This window comes from Nicotiana tabacum, chromosome 17 (assembly GCF_000715075.1).
Source record: "Nicotiana tabacum cultivar K326 chromosome 17, ASM71507v2, whole genome shotgun sequence".
Taxonomy (NCBI): Eukaryota; Viridiplantae; Streptophyta; class Magnoliopsida; order Solanales; family Solanaceae; genus Nicotiana; species Nicotiana tabacum.
This window is the reverse complement of record NC_134096.1, coordinates 92,393,851-92,414,166: the sequence shown is the minus strand read 5'-3', so window position 1 is coordinate 92,414,166 and position 20,316 is coordinate 92,393,851. Positions and strand designations below refer to the sequence as shown.

Below are 20,316 nucleotides of genomic sequence, written 5' to 3'. Positions count from 1 at the left end.
AGTTGCAACTATCTATATCTATACTATATTAAAAGCATGAAGGCCCTTAACGAAATGTTATTCGCCTTTTTTAACCATTTAAGAGTATATTTTATATTGGACACAGTAGTAATTTTAGTTATTTTCCTAATATATAGGAAGTCATTAATTATTTTTTTAATATTTAGGACTTTGATATGGAAAATCATATAATTATCTTTTTGTTGTAAATTTTTTGTTTGAGTCCTTGACGAGCTTTTTTTTTTGTTAAAAAGTTTTAGGTTTAGTGTTGTTTATTTTCTTTTTCTTTTTCTTTTTCAGAACTCCTTTTCTTCGTATAATTTATGTAATTTGATTATACAATGAGCTACAATAATTTATTCTTTCTCTAACCTGTTGGAAATAATTCATATAATATTTATTATTAATTAAAAATAAATAAATTGCATTTTATTCTTGAAAAAAAATTATTATTTTCTATCAATTTGTTAATCTTGTTTGAGTCTTCTAAAATTAAATGAACAAGGGAATAACTTTTCAAAAAGAAATTAATTCTTAAGTTTTGAAGGATTATATGTGACTGCTGAAATTGAAAAGAAGCATGGTAACTTATGATTTAAATCGATTGAATTAAAAATTAAAATAAATTTTTAGTTAAATATATTGATTGATGATTGAGAACTTGTATGAAGATTATCATTTTAGAAAAAAATTTATTTTTATTTTATCACTCAAACATAATATTTTAATATATTATTTATATAGTATTTTAAAATTCTTTCTTATTGAGATAGTGTACACGTGCAAAACGCGTATCATAAGACTGGTAGTTTAAAAAGATCCTAAAACTCTTTTAACCATTATTTGAGCCGAGATTATATTGAACTAGGATTTAGCTTAAATTGAGCGACATGAACCGTGAGGATTTATATAGTCAATCCCAATTTGCTTGGAATTGAGTTGTTGTGTTTGAGCCGAGAAGGCGAGAACTGTGATGTATCAAGTGAGTCCTCTGTCCTCTAACATCATGACAAATTTCCCAAAACAGATGCCGAATGGAAAAGCCAAGTGATACAGGGAAAGAGGAGTAAAAGGAAAAGAAGAAAAAAAAAAAGACAAAAAGGAACTAGGTAATAAAAGGGCATAATCATCTTTGCGCGTAAAAGATGTCAACTAAGGTAAAAAGGCAAAACTTTGCTGATTTTACTCCTCGTCTCAAGGTAAGGGAAATCCTTTGGAATGCGAAACTCGATGAATAATGGGTAAATATCATGTTTTGTCTGTGGTAGGATTCAAATCCGTAACGTGTGTCTAATTCTCGCATTATGCCTGCTGGTGGGGTCACACCTCCAAATTCTTCTTAGAACTAAAGCCTTTTTTCATTTTTTATTAAACATAATATAATCAAAAGGACAGATTGATGAGGTGTACTAAGTGGAAAGTCCCATGTTCCATGTCACTCATCGACGTGGAAAAATTATTTTATCGTACATATTACTATTACATAAAACCGAGAATAATTATTGATAAACTTCAAAAATATGACTAGGATCAATGAATTTGAACGGGATGCATCATGCATGTGTAGATCTGGTGCAAAAATGCAAAAGTAATTGGTTTTAAACAACGAACAGTCTCAATCAAACCGATCAAAAACAAAATAGATGGTTTGTCTTTTTTCGCCGCCCCTTTAGGTGGATAAAGGTAAGCAAATAGCAATATTTCAGCTGTTTGTGTTTTATTCTTTTTTCTTTTTCCCTTCTTCCTTAAATATGCAATAATGCATAGAAGAACAAGAAAAAGTGAGAGAGACATTTCACCACTTTGATGATTCAAAGATCGAATAAGTACATATCATAATGTATTGAGTTTATGTTTTATATACTTCTGGTGTAAAAAATATTTACACTATTGGATTACTTATAAGATAATTTCAGGAAAATCTTAATTATATGTATTAACTGATAACTTAATAAAAATAGTTACTAACCTGCATTAATAGGTTAAACTTTACTAATTGTCTAAATTTATTTACTCTATCAAGGAAGATGGGAGCACCCTCCACTTCCAACCAAGAGGTTGTGAGTTCGAGTCACCCCAAGAGAAAGGTGGGGAGTTCTTGGAGGGAGGGGGCCGAGGGTCTATCGGAAACAACCTCTCTACCCCAGGGTAGGGGTAAGGTCTGCGTACACACTACCCTCTACATACCCTACTAGTGGGATTATACTGGGTTGTTGTTGTTGTATCAATGAAGGTGGGACCAGAACTTGAAGTTTATGATTTTTGAACTTGGCGCCAAACCTATAGCTCGTCTTAGTTACCAGCAATTAAATTTATACATATTTGAAGTAATTAGTGCATTACATTTTGGTATTGCACGGCTCCTTAACTTGTTGAGTGCTACAATTAACTGTTTAAGTAGTGATGTCTTATTGATATTATCTTCTGACTTTACGTAATTTCTGACGAGGGCTTGGATAGCACTCGCACACCGAAGGTGAGATTCGATTGATATTACATTCACTACTAGTAATAGTTTAAGTGAATTTACAGTCATTCATCAATTATTTACGAATAAAAAATGCTGATGCCTCCTAATTTTACCTTCTTTCCAACTATCTAATGTTTATTATTACTGGAATTCGAATTACAGTTTGCTATTCTGCATTTCTTAATTGCATATCGCACTATAATACTTCATTTTGCACTCTCTCTTCTCCATTATTCATGACAACCCCTTATTCCAAACTTACATGTGTGGGGTGTTAACATCAATCCAATAAATACATGACACGTGTTTTTACAAACAAGGTTATAAATTGTAATTCTAATTTATCATTTAACTATGATAAACTAGTTTGATTTGGTGCAAAAACCTGGTGCCGGTAAGTTTTACCGGCAAAGAAATAGATGAATAAAAGAAAAACATGTATTCTTACGTTGTTTCTTAACTAATAATGTGGTACTTGTTGGGGTTTTAAGCTTAAATGTAGCTTAAAATTATTGGATTTTAAAGCTTAAATGTAGCTTAAAAGAGGGTGAATGGGAAATGGAGGGAAATTGAAAATATTTGAGTTTCCCTCCTTGACAAAGGGACATTGTCCCATATTGGAAGAGGAAAAGATTTTGATGGGTATATATACAATTGCACTTCTTCTAGCTCTTAAAAAGTTAAGAAGAAGGCAAGCTTCGCGCCGTCGTCGCTCGCTCGCTCGTTCGGAATATCCGGTTTTTTGTAAACGGAGAATTAATATTAAATCCAAACGTAATAGTATATGCCCTTCGCTTTTTGTAAAAGACATTTACAATATGGCCGAAACAGTTTGCACCTCTTCGGATTTGAAGAACAGTTTGCACCTTTTCAGTTTGAAGAGTTGCACTTCTTAAGTTTGAGCTCAACATTGGCTATAAATACCAGTCCATTCTCTCAGATTTTTCATACGAATTTCTGACTTCTCCTCTTTTCTTCTGCATTGTTTTAACTACAAATAAAGAAACAGTAAGTGTGATTTGCTACCGATCTTTGTGTTCGTTGAAACACTGGTGTTTGAAGTATCGCTACACCAGTGTGTAATTCGTCCTATCCTGGGAGAAAATAATTCACAACCTTGGGTACTAGGAGGGGATTAAATTTCTTAAGAAAACACTGTGAATTCAGTGGGCTCGGATTAAATTCTGTTTTTTTTACATTTCTGTTTATATGTTATTTTATCTTCTCCAGAATTATTTTACAAATACAGTTCAATAACAAGCTTAAGGAATTTAATATTTTCTGTATTTGTGTTATACTCACTGCTTCTGGAGACTAAAACCTGTGTGGTTTTCTATTCCAGTGGAGATTAAAATCTACATGATTTTAACATTTGTTTGTCATTCTTTTACAGAAATGACGAATGACAACGGGAATCAGACTGTTTCTATGGTGACTGCCAATGCATCGACAAGCCGAACAACACCGGCATTGGCAACGGCAGAAAAATCCGAAAAATTTTTCGAGATTGATTTCAAGTACTGGCAGCAGAAGATGTTCTTTTACTTGACGACTTTAAGTCTGCAGAAGTTCATTACAGAAGATGTTCATGTTTTGCCCAACGAAACTCCAGAAAATAAACGCTTTCTCGTGACTGAGTCATGGAAGCATTCTGATTTTCTATGCAAGAATTACATTCTTAGCGGACTAGAGGACGATCTGTATAATGTCTATAGTAATATGGAGACATCAAAACAATTGTGGATAACGCTTGAAAGGAAATATAAAACGGAAGATGCCAGGTTAAAGAAATTCGTTGCGGCTAAATTTTTGGACTATAAAATGGTAGATAGCAAGTCTGTTATTACCCAAGTCCAAGAATTGCAAGTGATTATTCACGATCTCCTTGCTGAAGGTATAAGTCAAATTAATACTAACGTTGAAAGTATTAATTATATTATTTCTACTAACAGAATTTTCATTGAAGATCTTGTCATCAATGAAGTATTCCAAGTTGCAGCAATGATTGAGAAGTTGCCTCCATTGTGGAAGGACTTCAAAAATTACTTGAAACACAAACGAAATGAGATGTCCCTTGAAGATCTCATTGTTCGGTTGAAAATCGAAGAGGACAACAAAGTTGCTGAAAAGAAAGGCCGTGAAAACTTAACAATAATGGGAGCGAACATTGTTGAAGATAGAAAGAGGAAGAATGCTTATGGACCGAAAAGCAACCCAAGTAAGAAGCGGTTCAACGGAAATTGCTACAACTGTGAAAAAGCTGGACACAGATCTGCAGATTGTCGTGCTCCAAAGAAAGACAAAAAGAAGGGTCAAGCAAACATGGTTGAAAAGCACGAAGATATCGATGACTTGTGTGCTATGCTTTCTGAATGTAACCTGGTGGGAAATCCTAAGGAGTGGTGGATTGATTCTGGAGCCAATCGTCATGTTTGTGTTGTTAGAGAAGCGTTTGCTACATATTCTCTTGTTGGACCCGAAGAGACGCTTTCTATGGGAAATTCTGCAACGGCCAAAATTGAAGGATATGGAAAGATCTTTATGAAAATGACTTCTGGTAAGGTGGTGACCTTGAAAAACGTCCTTTATGTTTCCGAGATTAGAAAGAGCTTAGTCTCTGCTGGACTTCTTGTTAAGAATGGGTTTAAGTGTATTTTTGTATTCGATAAGGTTGTAATAAGTAAGAATGAAATGTTTGTAGGAAAATGTTACCTCACTGAGGGCCTTTTCAAGCTGAATGTAATGGTTATTGAGAATAATAATAAAATTTCAGCTTTTTCTTACTTACTTGATTCAAATGAATTATGGCATATATGTTTGGGTCTTGTCAATTACAAAATTTTACGGAAAATGATTAATTTGGAAGTATTGCCTATGTTTGAATGTGACAAACAAAATGTCAAATATGTGTGGAATCTAAGTATGTTAAACATCCTTATAAGTCAGTTGAAAGGAATTCAAATCCTTCAGACTTAATTCACACAGATATTTACGACATGAAGTTAATACCATCTCGCGGTGGAAAGAAGTATTTCATAACTTTTATTGACGACAGTACTCGATATTGCTATGTTTACTTACTTAATAGTAAAGATGAAGCAATAGATGCATTCAGGCAATACAAAATGAAGTTGAAACGCAACTTAACAAGAAAATTAAAATGATAAGAGGTGATAGGGGTGGCGAATATGAATCTCCTTTTGAAGAAATATGTTTAGAATATGGAATAATTCATCAAACAACGGCCCCTTACACGCCCCAATCCAATGGGATTGCGGAAAGAAAGAATCGTTCATTAAAGGAGATGATGAACGCATTGTTGATAAGTTCTGGTTTGCCACAGAACTTGTGGGGGGAAGCCGTTCTTACGGCTAACCGGATACTAAATCGAGTACCCCATGGCAAAACACAATCCATTCCATATGAAAAATGGAAAGGAAGGAAGCCCAACTTGAATTATTTTAAAGTGTGGGGGTGTGTTGGCAAAAGTGCAAGTTTCTAAACCCAAAAGAGTAAAAATAGGGCCGAAAATCGTTGATTGTGTTTTCATAGGATATGCGACCAATAGTAAAGTATATCGATTTCTGGTTCATAAATCAGAAAATCCCGACATTCATAATAATACGGTTATAGAATCAGATAATGCTGAATTCTTTGAAAATATATATCCGTATAAAAAGGAATGTGAGTCGATTGGTGAAGGATCTAAACGACCTCGGGAAGAAACAAAAGAAAACACATTTAATCAGGAGGATCCAAGACGTAGTAAACGTCAAAGAACGTCTTCTTCATTTGAACCAAGATCTAGGTTCAAGGAGATCAAACAAAGTCATTAATGACGGTTCAACATTATCAACTAAAAGTTTGGTCCATTCTCGTGATGAGACAATGTTCAGCACCAAGGACAAAGCATTAAGGATTTTTAATGATTTCTAAATTTGATACGGGGTATATCAAATAGTGTATCTACGGGATGACACGTTTAGGAATCACCTATGTAAGTGTGAAGTGTTAGCCGCTTCAAGGGAAATTTTGTAAGGCCAATTCTCTACGCACTTATTAAACCAGGCGGTGTTCATGGCTGAAACGAACACAACAATGAGAGCCAAAGACGGTTAAAGGTTGGTTGTGTGACTTATAGTTGTCTAGGTATACACCAAAGTTCGACGGTTCAAAGATATCAAATCTACCGATTGATCGAGTATATCCGACGTAAGTTCACTACGGAAAATTAAAAGGGAAACCTACTTAGCCAGATGCAATTAATCCTTGCTTGCAAATCACAGAGTTTTTCATGCATATTTCCGTGATATAGCCATTCCCCATTCATGTAGGGGATTGTTGAGGTTTTAAGCTTAAATGTAGCTTAAAATTATTGGGGTTTTAAGCTTAAATGTAGCTTAAAAGAGGGTGAATGGGAAATGGAGGAAAATTAAAAATATTTGAGTTTTCCTCCTTGACAAAGGGACATTGTCCCATATTGGAAGAGGAAAAGATTTTGATAGGTATATATACAATTGCACTTCTTCTAGCTCTTACAGAGTTAAGAAGAAGGCAAGCCTCGCGCCACCGTCGTCGTTGCTCGCTCGGCTTCGGCTACGGCTTCGGCTTCGGCTACGGCTTCGGCTTCGGCTTCGGATTCGGATTTGGTCAAATGATCGATTGATTGATTAATTTTTTGGACCAAATTTATTTGTTAATAGTAAATATTAACAGAATTGTTATTAAATATCCGATTTTTTGTAAACGAAATATTAATATTAAATCCAAACGTAATAGTATATGCCCTTCGCTTTTTGTAAAAGACATTTATAATATGGCCGAAACAGTTTGCATCTCTTCGGATTTGAAGAACAGTTTGCACCTCTTCAGATTTGAAGAGTTGCACCTCTTAAGTTTGACCTCAACATTGGCTATAAATACTAGTCCATTCTCTTAGATTTTCCATACGAATTTCTGACTTCTCCTCCTTTCTTCTGGGTACTAGGAGGGGATTAAATTTCTTAAGGAAACACTGTGAATTCAGTGGGTTCGAATTAAATTCTATTTTTTTAAATTTTTTTTTTACATTTCTGTTTATATGTTATTTTATCTTCTCCAGAATTATTTTACAAATACAGTTCAATAACTGTACTTGTGTAGCATGTGCTTCTATCTTTGTCTACGTTTTCCACCTATTTTCGAAATTCATATATTGGCTTACTTACGGGACTAATCCTACTATACGTAGTAATACGGTAGGGGAAAGAAAATAGTGCTTCTCTAATCAATCATACCAAAAGGAGAAAGACTTATCGTAGAAGGAGGCCACAAGCTCCGCAGCCCCTACCTTGACTCAAACCACATTCTACTACAAAAAAAGGCAGCCATATCCAAGTAAAAAAATGAAGTATGTCTACTTCAGAAAAAGACGTAAGTGCCTAAGTGTCAGGTTCAGTAGGCCACGCAATTTTAGATGGACGGCTGCAACTTGATAGTTGATACGACTTGTTTTTGTTCCTTTCTTCTTTTGAGTTTTGAGCTTTTTTATTTTTTACCATCTACAAGTAAATTCCTTGATCCTATGAATAGAAAAAATTGTCAATTATTTTGGGGACATTAATAGTACTTTTAGTATAAATCGGAATGAGTATATATTTTATATAAAAACAATATAAATCATCTTTACCATCCAAGTTGTAGTGAGATGGATAGAATTCTTCCATCTTAGCCGGAGGTCACAAGTATCCTAGAAATAAAAAAATCCTCCTAGTAGGGAGTGCTTTCTATTTCAATGTGTCTTACGCGAATCTGGACTACTCAGTGCCTCAAAACATATACCAAGCACAGGTGAAACAAAAAATATATATATATTATCTTTGATTACTAATCAATTAAGAATATTTAGGTACATTAGAACAAGCAAGGGAAAGCTCCCAATTTAGTTATTTTCTCACCCTATCACATTGTAGTGTCTTTTTTATTTTTTTGTTTTCTCGTTCAATCGAATAATTTAGAAAAGTATATGCAATTGAAGATAGTCAATGAAATTTTAATTTGATTTTGACTGTCTTTAATAATAAATGGAGATGACAGCTGATTCATCCATTTAAAGTTATCCTGTCAGCAATTGTTGATGAGAATAAATAGGGGCCCAAAAAGAATCTTAAGGTCAACAACATTGAGCTGGCGCAGTGTCATGTGGTCGTTTCATTTTGGGTGGTCCAAAGAAGGCTGACTCACCGCCCATTTGGACCCAGGCCCCCTTTACTCTGCTCCAATATTATCTCCCAATGGCCTTGTGTATATGGTAGAAAATTTTATTTGCGAGACCACCGAAGATTTGGTGCAGTGGATGGGACTCCGTTAATCAGCGGTCTCGGGTTCGAGTTCTGGGTATGAAAAAAACTTTGGTAGGAAGCGTTTTCTTCCGAATGAGGCCCTATACAACGCGAATTCTAATATAATCGGGCTCCAATGCAAGTACCGGACACGAGGTGAGAAATTCAAAATCTGCTAATACTTAGATATTTATAGCTGATTTAAATGAGTTGATCTCCGTTTTCAAACTTATGTTGGGATGTCTACGTCTTCCCTACTCATAATATTTATCGTTTATATCTCAATTGATGAAAAACCAACTATACCTTAATTCGTTCATAGTTTTAAGCTCTTCGGTTAATGAAAGTGTATCAATTTTTATTTTGTTTTTTGACCCTTGTCTGAATTTAATATCAAGAAGGTATATATAGAATACCCCCCAAAGACTAACAAGAAGTTGTGACGAACTTTATGTTTATAAAATAATAGCTTTGGTTTATTATGTGTTGTAAACTAAATAGATGAGATTTTAATATTAAAGACGTCTCTTTTGGTAATAGTGAAACAAAACTCACAAGGTTTCGAAGTATTATAATATTTTTTTACGTTTCAACTAACAAATTGCTATTGCAGTACTGTTGGCGTGTAACACGTATTTAGGTTGAAAACAAATGGCTACTGGAGTCTCGTTCAATTTTATAGGTCACCTTTTTTAGTCTGTTAAAAGAAATACACATATTTATAATTTATATATCATAAATTTTTCGACTTTAAAATTTTTAGTTTGTTCTCAATAAAATGCTTTTATAATGATGGAAATGTCATACCATTTTTAAATCTAAAGTTTTAATAGTTGTTTTGGTATGTACTAAAAACCTTTTCTTAAAAAGCTCCATGTTCATTCAAAACACCGCCATATACTATATTGAGTTTAAAATCTGGATGTATCTGTGTGTACAAATTAAATTATAGGAAAAGTGATATTGTATAGTTTTTTTTAAAATAAAAACCAAAAAAATATCTATTTTTTGTATTTATATACATATAAATAATCAAATGTGAATAGATTCAGTCGCGGGTTACAAGTGATCTTAGTCCAAAATTCAAAATTATATGAGGCCCTCATCTTGGGCCTAAGATTAAAGAGCTTTTGCAGGAGCAGGTTTGGGCCTAAGTGGCATTCAACAGAAAAAATGATTGGGAAAGAGGGGTAAAACTGGAAAAACAAAAACTGTAGGCGGGAAAGAGAGCCGTTGCCCGGCAGGCACCAAATTCTGGCGCCAAAATCTAAGTTTCCCTCTGGTTTTAGCTGCCCATTGCCCGAAATTTTACGGGTATCCCAAAATAATTTCACAACAATATTCTTATTCTTATTCCCTATAAAACCTTATCATTATACATTTACATAATATTAAGCAAATTAGATTTTTGCTATCTGTTTTCTCCATACCCTTTTCCCGCTTCTTTTCTTTTTCTTTCATTCAAAGTCTTTGCAAAAGAGACCCTTTTAGTTCATTCTTATTCTTCTTCCTCTTCCTTGTTCGCCAAAGTTTGTAACTTTTTCAAATCAAAGAGTTTTTTTTTTTTTTTTTTGTGGTTTTGGTTATTAAAAATGGGATCTTCAAAGAAACATCAAGTAGATGGAAGCAAAGAAGAGGAAAAAATGTGGGTAATTGCAGGAATAGCCTTTCGGCCAAAACTGAAATCAATATCCACAAAAAAGCCTAGCAGAGAAGAGTGTGAAGATGAAGAAGAATGTTCAACAACTCCAACGGCAAGAGATTCAAGGATACCGGAAAAACTTCCATGTCCACCGGCACCGGTGAAACGCCGGCCGGTGTCAGCATGTAATTATAATGGTGCTAGGGAGTATTTTAATCCACCAGATCTTGAGTCTGTGTTTATTTTGCGACATGTGGAGAGAGCAAATTAAAACAGAAAGAGTCACTTTTGCTCTTTGTTTTGGGTCTATTTTTTCTTGTTCTGTAAGTTTGTTAGGAGTAGTATTTTTTTAGTAGCTTAGGTTTTTGAGATTGAAATAAGGATGATGATGTAATATACATATAAATAATAGTATGCAGTTCTTACTTCTTTCTATCCATAAAACTAAGAAATTTTGAGTATTTGGATTTTGGTTCTTAATTTTTTCTTCAGCTGTTAGTACTCTTGGTATTAGCAATTTAGCTTAGTGTAACTTGGTGTTTTGCATTTCTCAATTATTTTGCTTTTTTGACTAGTATAGCGGATAGCAAAAATGATTTTTTTAAACAAATTTGTGTCTTTTCTCTCTTAATGTTTAAGCAACGGAAAACAGTACATTTAATTTGGTAGTAAAAGATAAATCTTTCTCATTGGCTGAGAGAATTCGCTACACTGGTTCACTGCTACTATTCTGCAAATTAATTGTAGCTTTTCCTTTTCTTTTTCATTTAATCTGCCTTATGAATTATGATAGTGGAAGGATCGGCACAAACCCTTACATTATATTATATTAAAAGAAGTGAAATAAAAGAGAAAATAATAGTACTCTTCTAGTTCTAATTTGTATGACACTATTTTTTAGCAATTTTAAATTTCTTATATTTAGCAATTTGTATGACACTATTCACGTGTTCCCACTGCACCTGAAACCTGTATTTTGCAAACGCAATTCTTCCTCGTAATGGCAAAATAGTACTGTGATGTGAGAATCCTATGCGGGGTTTAAATTATAATATTTGGTACCTATTTGAATTCATTGCTTTTCATACCACTCGATTGACAAACAAACAGAGGCACACTTACTATACTAGATATCAAAATTCTAATATTTTTAAGCTACTGAATTCTACGTTAATAATTTGTGTATAATTCAATAATTTTTTTTAAGACAAATACAAAATTTGAACAAAAGTTATTGAATTCAACCGAATCTGCAACCGAAAGGCTAGCTCCGCCCCTGCAAAGAAAGCTTGCCTTCGGTTTGATTATTTGGTAGTGTTACACCTCTACAACAACAAACCTAGGTATTTCCATGCTGTCAGATCTAGGGAGGTTAATGTATATGTAGATTTTATCCATATCTTGCAGAATCGTGAGCAGTCTTATTATATGTAGGCTTTGATTTCCATTTCTTACTAAGAAAAGCTGTAGTGAAATATAGAACACAACTTTTTACATTCATCATATAGATTTCGGCATTCGTACGATTGATCGGGGTCGAAACATAATGGATCAGAGAAAGACTTCGTAATATCGAGATGGGTTCCGAAAGTGGTATAAACAAAGCTCCAGATTTCGGGTATAGATCGAACACCGAGTTCGAACTCATTATCGAGCTCGGATCCGAATCGAACTATGATGAGATGATTTCGAGCTTAAGGGGCAGAGGCCAACCGAGATCGAGTCTGAATCATCACCTAATCTCGAGTCCATATCGAGTTTCAGAAGCAATACCGACCAGCACCAAGGCCGATCGAGCTCGAGCTCACAGACAAGAGCCGTTGCGAACATACTAAGGGAGAGAATCTCGGCAAAAATTAGGAAAAAGTTAATTTATCATGGGTTCTCCACTATGTATTTTTAATTATAAAAAGTAGGATCCTCCACTATAAAGAGGATGGATATATTTCTGTAGAAGGCAGTTTTTTTGCTTACATTGTAATTCAAGCACCATATTCTCCTATATTCGAGAGTTATTCTTTAAAACTTCATTAAATAATTCATCTTGCTTATTTTTAGAAATCATCTTCTTTCCAACCTTATTTATTTTGTATTATTTGCAATACATATTTGATATTTCTATTTATCCTTACGATTTGTATTAAGCTATACCACATATCCTTAGAACTATGTATAAATTCAACTCTATCCGTTTTTCGGGTAAAGAGTTTGGCACCCAGCGTGGGGCTAAGGATAACAGTGGTTATTTGATACGAATCTGCAAAAATACATCGTTTTGCGCTTGTTTCCGAAAGTATCTCGGGTTTTCGGATTAGCAACGACTAACTACCAATCAAATGGCCTTACCTATCGACAACGAAGCTGGTCTTCAAGATGAGAACAACAACTTGACACCTAGTACCGAAAGACCACTTGTCAACGCCGTTGGAGCTCGGATCGGCGTGCCGATAGATATCAATTCGCATGTGGCCATTGAGGCGAACATACATTCTGAACCTGAAAATAGCATTCATGGTGGCACTCGGTCTGCAGCTTGAAACACCCATAACATTAAGAAAAACGACGTCAGCTTGCGTATGATTTTTGAAATGTTACAAGCCCAACAGGTAGCGATAGCTCAGTTGCAGAGCCAAACCCAGCTACCAAGAAGACCGGAGCACAGTCCACCCCGAGAAATTTCCCACGGAACGGAGCCAGCCATAGTGAGGTCAAATGAGCAAGAATCGGGGATTACTCCCGAAATCGCTAAAATACTCGAGGAGCTCACAAAGCGAGTCGAAGCCAACGATAAAAAAGTAGAAACATATAAGTCCAGGGTCGACCAGATCTCGGGGGATCCACCAATGATAAAAGGGTTGGATTCCAAAAAATTCATGCAAAAGCCTTTCCCCTCGAGCGCGTCCCCAAAACCAATCCCCAAATAATTCCGTATGCCCGAAATTCCCAAATATAACGGAACGACCGATCCCAACAAACACGTCACCTCTTACATATGTGCCATCAAGGATAATGATTTGGAGGACGATGAAATCGAATCTGTGTTGTTGAAAACGTTTGGAGAGACCCTCTCGAAGGGAGCAATGATTTGGTATCATAACCTACCACCGAATTCGATCAATTCATTTGCCATGTTAGCAGATTCTTTCGTAAAGGCACACGCCGGGGCCATAAAGGCTGCAACGAGGAAATCAAACCTTTTCAAGGTAAGACAAAAGGATAATGAGATGCTAAGGGAGTTCGTATCTCGTTTTCAAATGGAACGAATGGATCTGCCACCAGTCACAGACGATTAGGCTGTTCAAGATTTCACTCAGGGTTTAAACGAACGAAGTTCAACGGCATCACGGCAACTGAAGCATAACCTGATCGAGTACCCAACTATCACTTGGGCCGACGTGCACAATCGATACCAATCAAAATTAGAGTCAAAGATGATCAGTTGGGGGCTAAACTCGCTGCTCGAAGGGATATCAATCAAGAACAAGGTCTGATCAAGGATCGATATCGGCCGTATAACGGAAATCACAGAATCAATGAATCGAGACGTAACCCTGAACAAATAAACAAAAGAAGTGATCGAGGTCAAGGGTCTCGGGGACCGATGAACAGAAGTGGGTTCGATAGGCCTACCGGATCTAAGGAAGTGCCTCGGTTATCGGAGTATAACTTCAGCATTGATGCATCCGCCATCGTGTCGGCTATCGGACGCATCAAAGACACTAAATGGCCTCGACCCATGCAGACCGATCCTGCCCAGAGAAATCCCAATCAAATGTGCGAATATCATGGCACCCATGGCCACAGAACGGAATATTACAAGCAACTAAGAGATGAGGTAGCCCGGTTATTCAATAAAGGGCACCTTCGAGAATTTTTAAGCGACAGGGCAAAGAACCATTTCAAAAACAGGGATTTCGGCAAGCAGAACGAACAAGAAGAACCACAACACGTCATTCACATGATCATCGGCGGTGTCGATACCCCTCAAGGGCCGGTGCTTAAACGCACTAAGACATCGATTGTGAGAGAAAAGCGATCTCGAACTCAGGATTACGCACCCATAGGAACTTTGTCTTTCAATGATGAAGATGCAGAAGGAGTCATACAACCTCATAACGATGCACTGGTAATATCTGTGCTTATTAATAAAACTAAAGTTAAGCGTGTGTTAATTGATCCAGGGAGCTCGGCCAACATCATTAGATTGAAGGTCGTACAACAACTCGGTCTACAGGACCAGATTGTACCCGCGACCCTGGTCCTAAACAGATTCAATATGGCATGTGAAACTACCAAAGGCGAGATAATTTCTGCCGATAAACGTGGCCGGGACTATCCAGGAAATGAAGTTCCACGTAATCGAAGGCGACATGAGGTACAACGCCCTTTTTGGAAGGCCATGGATCCACGACATGAGAGATGTACCCTCGACCCTACACCAGGTTCTTAAATTCCCAACATCGTGGGGAGTCAAAACAATGTATGGAGAACAACCAGCCGCAAGAGAAATGTTTACCGTCGAGGAAGCAAATCCAATATCCTCACCTTCTCCAATAAAAGGATCGGGCTCAAAAGGGAAACGAGATGCCAAATAGCAATCACAGACATCAGCTTTAACCCGACCAGAAAATCAGAAGATCGATGAAGATGATGATCAAAGGATCCCTCGATCCTTCGTGGTTCTCGATGATTCCGACGCTACCAAATCAACAATTGAGGAATTGGAGAAAGTCACACTAATCGAGCACTGGCCCGAATGGAAGGTATACCTGGCAACGGGGTTGACCCTAGAACTCAGGAAAAAAATTATTCAATTTCTTATCAATAACGTAGATTATTTTGCTTGGTCCCATTTAGATATAACGGGGATCCTACCGGATATAACGACGCATCGGCTAAGTTTGGACCCTAGGTTCAGACCGGTGAAGCAAAAAAGAAGACCCTAGTCCGAGATAAAGCACACATTCATAAAGGACGAGGTAACCAAACTTCTCAAAATAGGGTCCATTCGGGAGGTAAGATATCCTGAATGGTTAGCTAATATAGTTGTAGTGCCTAAAAAGGGAACAAACTTAGAATGTGTGTAGATTATAAGGATTTGAACAAAACATGCCCCAAAGATTCTTTTTCGCTGCCCAACATCGATCGCATGATCGATGCCACGACCGACCACGAGATCCTTACTTTTTTCGATGCCTATTCCGGGTATAATCAAATCCAAATGAACCCGGAAGAGCAGAAAAAGACTTCATTTGTCACCAAGTATGGAATATATTATTATAATGTGATGCCCTTCATGTTAAAAAATGCAGGAGCTACTTACCAACGCCTAGTAAATAAAATGTTCGAGGAACAAATAGGTAAATCAATGGAAGTTTATATTGATGACATGCTAGTTAAGTCCCTACACGTAGAGGATCATTTGACCCATTTGCAAGAAACGTTCAAGATTTTAAGGAATTACAACATGAAGCTCAACCCCGAGAAATGTGCTTTCGAGGTCGGTTCGGGCAAGTTCCTCGGCTTTATGGTGTCAAATCGGGGGATCGAGATTAACCCCGATAAAATCAAGGCCATTGAAGACATCACCATCGTGGACAACGTGAAAGCTGTGCAAAGGCTAACGGGACAGATTGCAGCCTTAGGCCGATTCATTTTGAGGTCGTCAGATCGAAGTCACAAATTTTTCTCTCTACTCAAAAAAAAGAATGATTTCGCTTGGACACCGGAATGCAAACAGGCATTAGAGGAATTAAAACGATATCTATCGAGCCCACCACTGCCTCATACTCCAAAAATAGACGAAAAACTTTACTTGTACTTGACAGTATCGGTGTCACGACCCAATTTCACCTATAGGTCATGACAACATGGTATCAGAGCACTAGGTTCACGTAGGTTTCACAAGTTATGAGCAGGCCTAATAGAGTCTTGCGGATCGGTACAGAGACGTCTGTACTTATATTCGAGAGGCTATAGGGTGTTAGGAAATTACCTTTCTTCATATTCCATCGTGCAATTGATGTAGTTCCAAATATCCTTCTCTTATTCTCTCTTAGATGGTGAGAACACGCTCAAATGAGGTTCCAGGCCAGGGAAGAGCTACTCCCCTAGTTGCTAGAGGCCAAGGTAGAGGCAGAGGCCGAGGTAGGGCTCCAGCCCGTGGTAGAGGGCGAGGACGTCCCAAGACTGTTCCAGTTATGCCGCCAGTGGGTCCAGCAGAGAACCCCATTGTTAAAGAACACGATGAGGTGCCTGTGGTAGAGCCAGCTCTGGTGGATTTCACATCTGCACTGGGATTTCAGGATGTCATGGGTCGTATGTTGCGGTTCATGGACAATATGACTCAGGCCGGTTTATTTTCGATAGACCCAGCCATATCTCAGGCAGACGGGGGAGCACAGACCCCTACCGCACAGGCTCATGGACAGGCAACTGCTGTATATCAGACCCAGGGTGCACTACCCGTGGGTGGAGCTTAGCCAGTGGCAGCAGCTACACCTGAGCCAAGGCCAGCTGTAGTCGCCGATCCTCAGAAACTATTGGACCGATGGACTAGACTACATCCTCCTGTCTTTGGGGGTGAGCGACATGAGTATCCACAGGACTTCATTGATCGTTGCAGGGAAAAACTGCACAACATGAGGATATTGGAATCTCATGGGGTTGACTTCACTACTTTTCAACTAGAGGGCAGGGCCCGTAGATGGTGGCAGTCTTATGTTCTTGGCAGACCGGCAGATTCTCCTCCCATGACTTGGGACAGGTTCACCCGTATCTTCCTGGACATATATATTCCACCCTCCCAGAGGGAAGAGTTGCGGTTTCAGTTTGATCAGCTCCAGCAGGGTCAGATGTCAGTGACCGATTATGAGGCAAGGTTTTTTGAATTATCTCGCCATGCACTTATGATACTCCCTAATGAGGCAGAGAGAGTGCAGAGGTTTGTAGCCGGTTTATACACTGGCATTCAGGCCACTATGGCTCGAGAGGTTGAGATGTCTACTTCTTATGAGCTGGTTGTGGAGATAGCCCGAAGGATTGAGGGTGTGCGTCAGCGGAGCCGAGAGCAGATTATGAGAGATAAGTGGTTCAGGTACTCTGGAGAGTTTAGAGGTGCTCCGTCTGGGGGTAGAGGTTAGTTCGTGAGGGGGCAGTCCAGCAGACCCCCATTTCCAGCACCACCACCTCCTTGGGGTACTCCAGTGCGACCTTATCTCAATGTTATACCAGAGAGTTCTTACCGACCACCAGCTATTCAGGTTCCTCCCAATGGGTATCCAGGTCTCCACGGCCAGACTCTTAGTCAACAGCCCATCGCACCGAAGAGTTGTTATGAGTACGGGGATCCCAGTCACATGCGCAGGTTTTGCCCCAAGCTTTGGGGTAGACCAGTACAGCAGGGTCAACGGTCTATGCTTACCGGACCAGTTGCTCCACCAGCAGTCCAACCACCAAGAGGTGGAGGACAGGTGGCTAGGGGTCGTCCTAGAGGTGGAGATCAGCCAATTGGCGCTCCAACTCGGTTCTATGCTTTTTCGGCTAGACCAAATACAGAGGCCTCAGATGCTGTGATTACATGTATTATTCTGTTTGCGGCAAAGATGCCTCAGTATTATTTGATCCAGGATCCACGTATTTATATGTGCCATCTCTATTTGCTCCATTCCTGGGTATTTCTCGTGAGTCCTTGTGTACTACTGTTTATGTGTCCACTCTTGTAGGCGATTCTGTTATTGTGAATCGGATCTACTGGTCTTGTATTATTACATTCTGTGCTTATGAAAATAGAGCATATCTCTTATTGCTTGAGATGACCGATTTTGAAATTATTCTGGGTATGGACTGGTTATTTCCATATCATGCTATTCTAGATTGTCATGCCAAAACTGTTACCTTAGCTATTCTATCTTTGCCTAGGCTGGAGTGGAAGGGTTCATCGGTTAGTTCATTTAATCGGGTAATTTCTTTTATAAAGGCTCAATACATGGTTGAGAAGGGTTGTTTGGCTTATCTAGCCTATGTTCGGGATACTACTGCAGAGACTCCGGCTATTGATTTAGTGCTAGTAGTTTGGGAGTTCTCCGATGTATTTCTTTAAGATCTTCCAGGTATGCCACCTGATCGGGATATTGATTTCTGTATTAACTTGGCTAAAAATACTCAGCCTATATCTATCCCAATGTATCGCATGGCTCCGAATGAATTGAAAGAATTGAAAGAGCAGCTTGAGGAGTTACTAGCCAAAGGGTTCGTCAGACCGAGTGTATCACCTTGGGGTGCACCGGTATTATTTGTGAAGAAGAAGGATGGAACAATGCGGATGTGTATTGACTATCGCCAATTGAACAAAGTTACTATTAAGAACAAGTACCCGTTGCCGCGTATTGATGACCTGCTAGGGTGTTCTCTAAGATCGACTTGAGGTCGGGGTATCATCAGTTGAAGATTCAAGATTCAGATGTTCCGAAAATAGCTTTTCGTACTAGATATGGTCATTATGAGTTTTTGGTAATGTCTTTAGGTTTAACTAATGCCCCGACAGCGTTTATGGATCTGATGAACAGGGTATTCAGGCCATATATTGATTTGTCTGTCATTGTCTTCATTGATGACATTTTGATCTACTCGCGCAGTAAGGAGAAACATGAGCAACATATGAGAGTAGTGTTTCAGACATTGGGAAACGAAAGCTATATGCTAAGTTCTCTAAATGTGAGATTTGGCTAGAGTCTGTAGCATTTTTGGGACATATTGTATCGGGCGAAGGTATTAAAGTTGATCCCAAAAAGATTGAGGTAGTTCAAAATTGGCATCGACCCACTTCGGCGACTGAGATCAGGAGTTTCTGGGTTTGGCAGGTTATTATCGTCGGTTTGTGGAAGGTTTTTCATCTATTGCAGCACCTTTGACCAAATTAACCCAGAAGAGTGTTCTGTTCCGATGGTCCGATGATTGTGAGTCAAGCTTTCAGAAGCTCAAGATAGCATTGACTATAACACCAGTGTTATTGTTACCTTCCGGTTTGGGGATGTATACAGTGTATTGCGACGCTTCACACGTTGGTTTGGGTTGTGTATTAATGCAGGAAGGGTGAGTTATTGCATATGCTTCACGTCAGTTGAAGCCCCACGAGCAGAATTATCCGGTACATGATTTGGAGTTAGCTGCGATTGTTCACGCCCTTAAGATTTGGAGGCATTATCTTTATGGGGTGTCCTGTGAAGTTTATACTGATCATCACAGTTTGCAGCATTTGTTCAAGCAGAGGGACCAAAATTTGAAGCAGCGTAGATGGCTGGAATTACTAAAAGATTATGATATTACTATCCTATATCATCCAGGTAAAGAAAATGTAGTTGCAGATGCCTTGAGTAGAAAGGCGGAGAGTATGGGTAGTTTGGCTTTCATTTCAGCAAAAGAGAGGCCATTAGCTTTGGATATCCAGTCCTTGACCAACAAACTTGTGCGGCTAGATATTTCAGAGCCCATCCGAGTTCTTACATGCGTCGTAGCTCAGTTTTCACTATTTGAGCAGATTAAGGCTCGCCAGTATGATGACCCACACTTAATGGTTCTTCGAGAAACGGTACTACGAGGTGGTGCCAAGGAAGTTACTATTGGTGTGGATGGTGTTCTGCGACTCCAAGATCGTCTGTGTGTTCCTAATGTGGATGAACTGAGGAAAAAGATCCTGGAGGAGATACACAGTTCTCGGTATTCTATTCATCTAGGTGCTACGAAGATGTATCGTGACTTGAGGCAGCATTATTGGTGGCGACGAATGAAAAAGGACATAGTTGAGTATGTAGCTAGGTGTCTAAATTGCCAGCAAGTTAAATATGAGCACCAGAGGCCAGGTGGCCTACTTCAGCAGATGACCA

General features: G+C 38.2%; 1 protein-coding gene across 1 annotated transcript; it reads left to right on the top strand.

Moving 5' to 3' along the window:
* The first annotated feature begins 10,382 nt into the window (after positions 1–10,382).
* On the top strand, positions 10,383–10,703 carry LOC107827385 (cyclin-dependent protein kinase inhibitor SMR6-like). Its single transcript, XM_075235708.1, has one exon. The coding sequence runs from the start codon at positions 10,383–10,385 to the stop codon at positions 10,701–10,703; it is 321 nt and encodes a 106-aa protein (XP_075091809.1).
* The last annotated feature ends 9,613 nt before the right edge of the window (positions 10,704–20,316 follow it).

Coding starts and splice junctions, on each gene's coding strand:
- LOC107827385 (XM_075235708.1), top strand. CDS start 10,383: ATGGGATCTTCAAAGAAACATCAAGTAGATGGAAGCAAAGAAGAGGAA.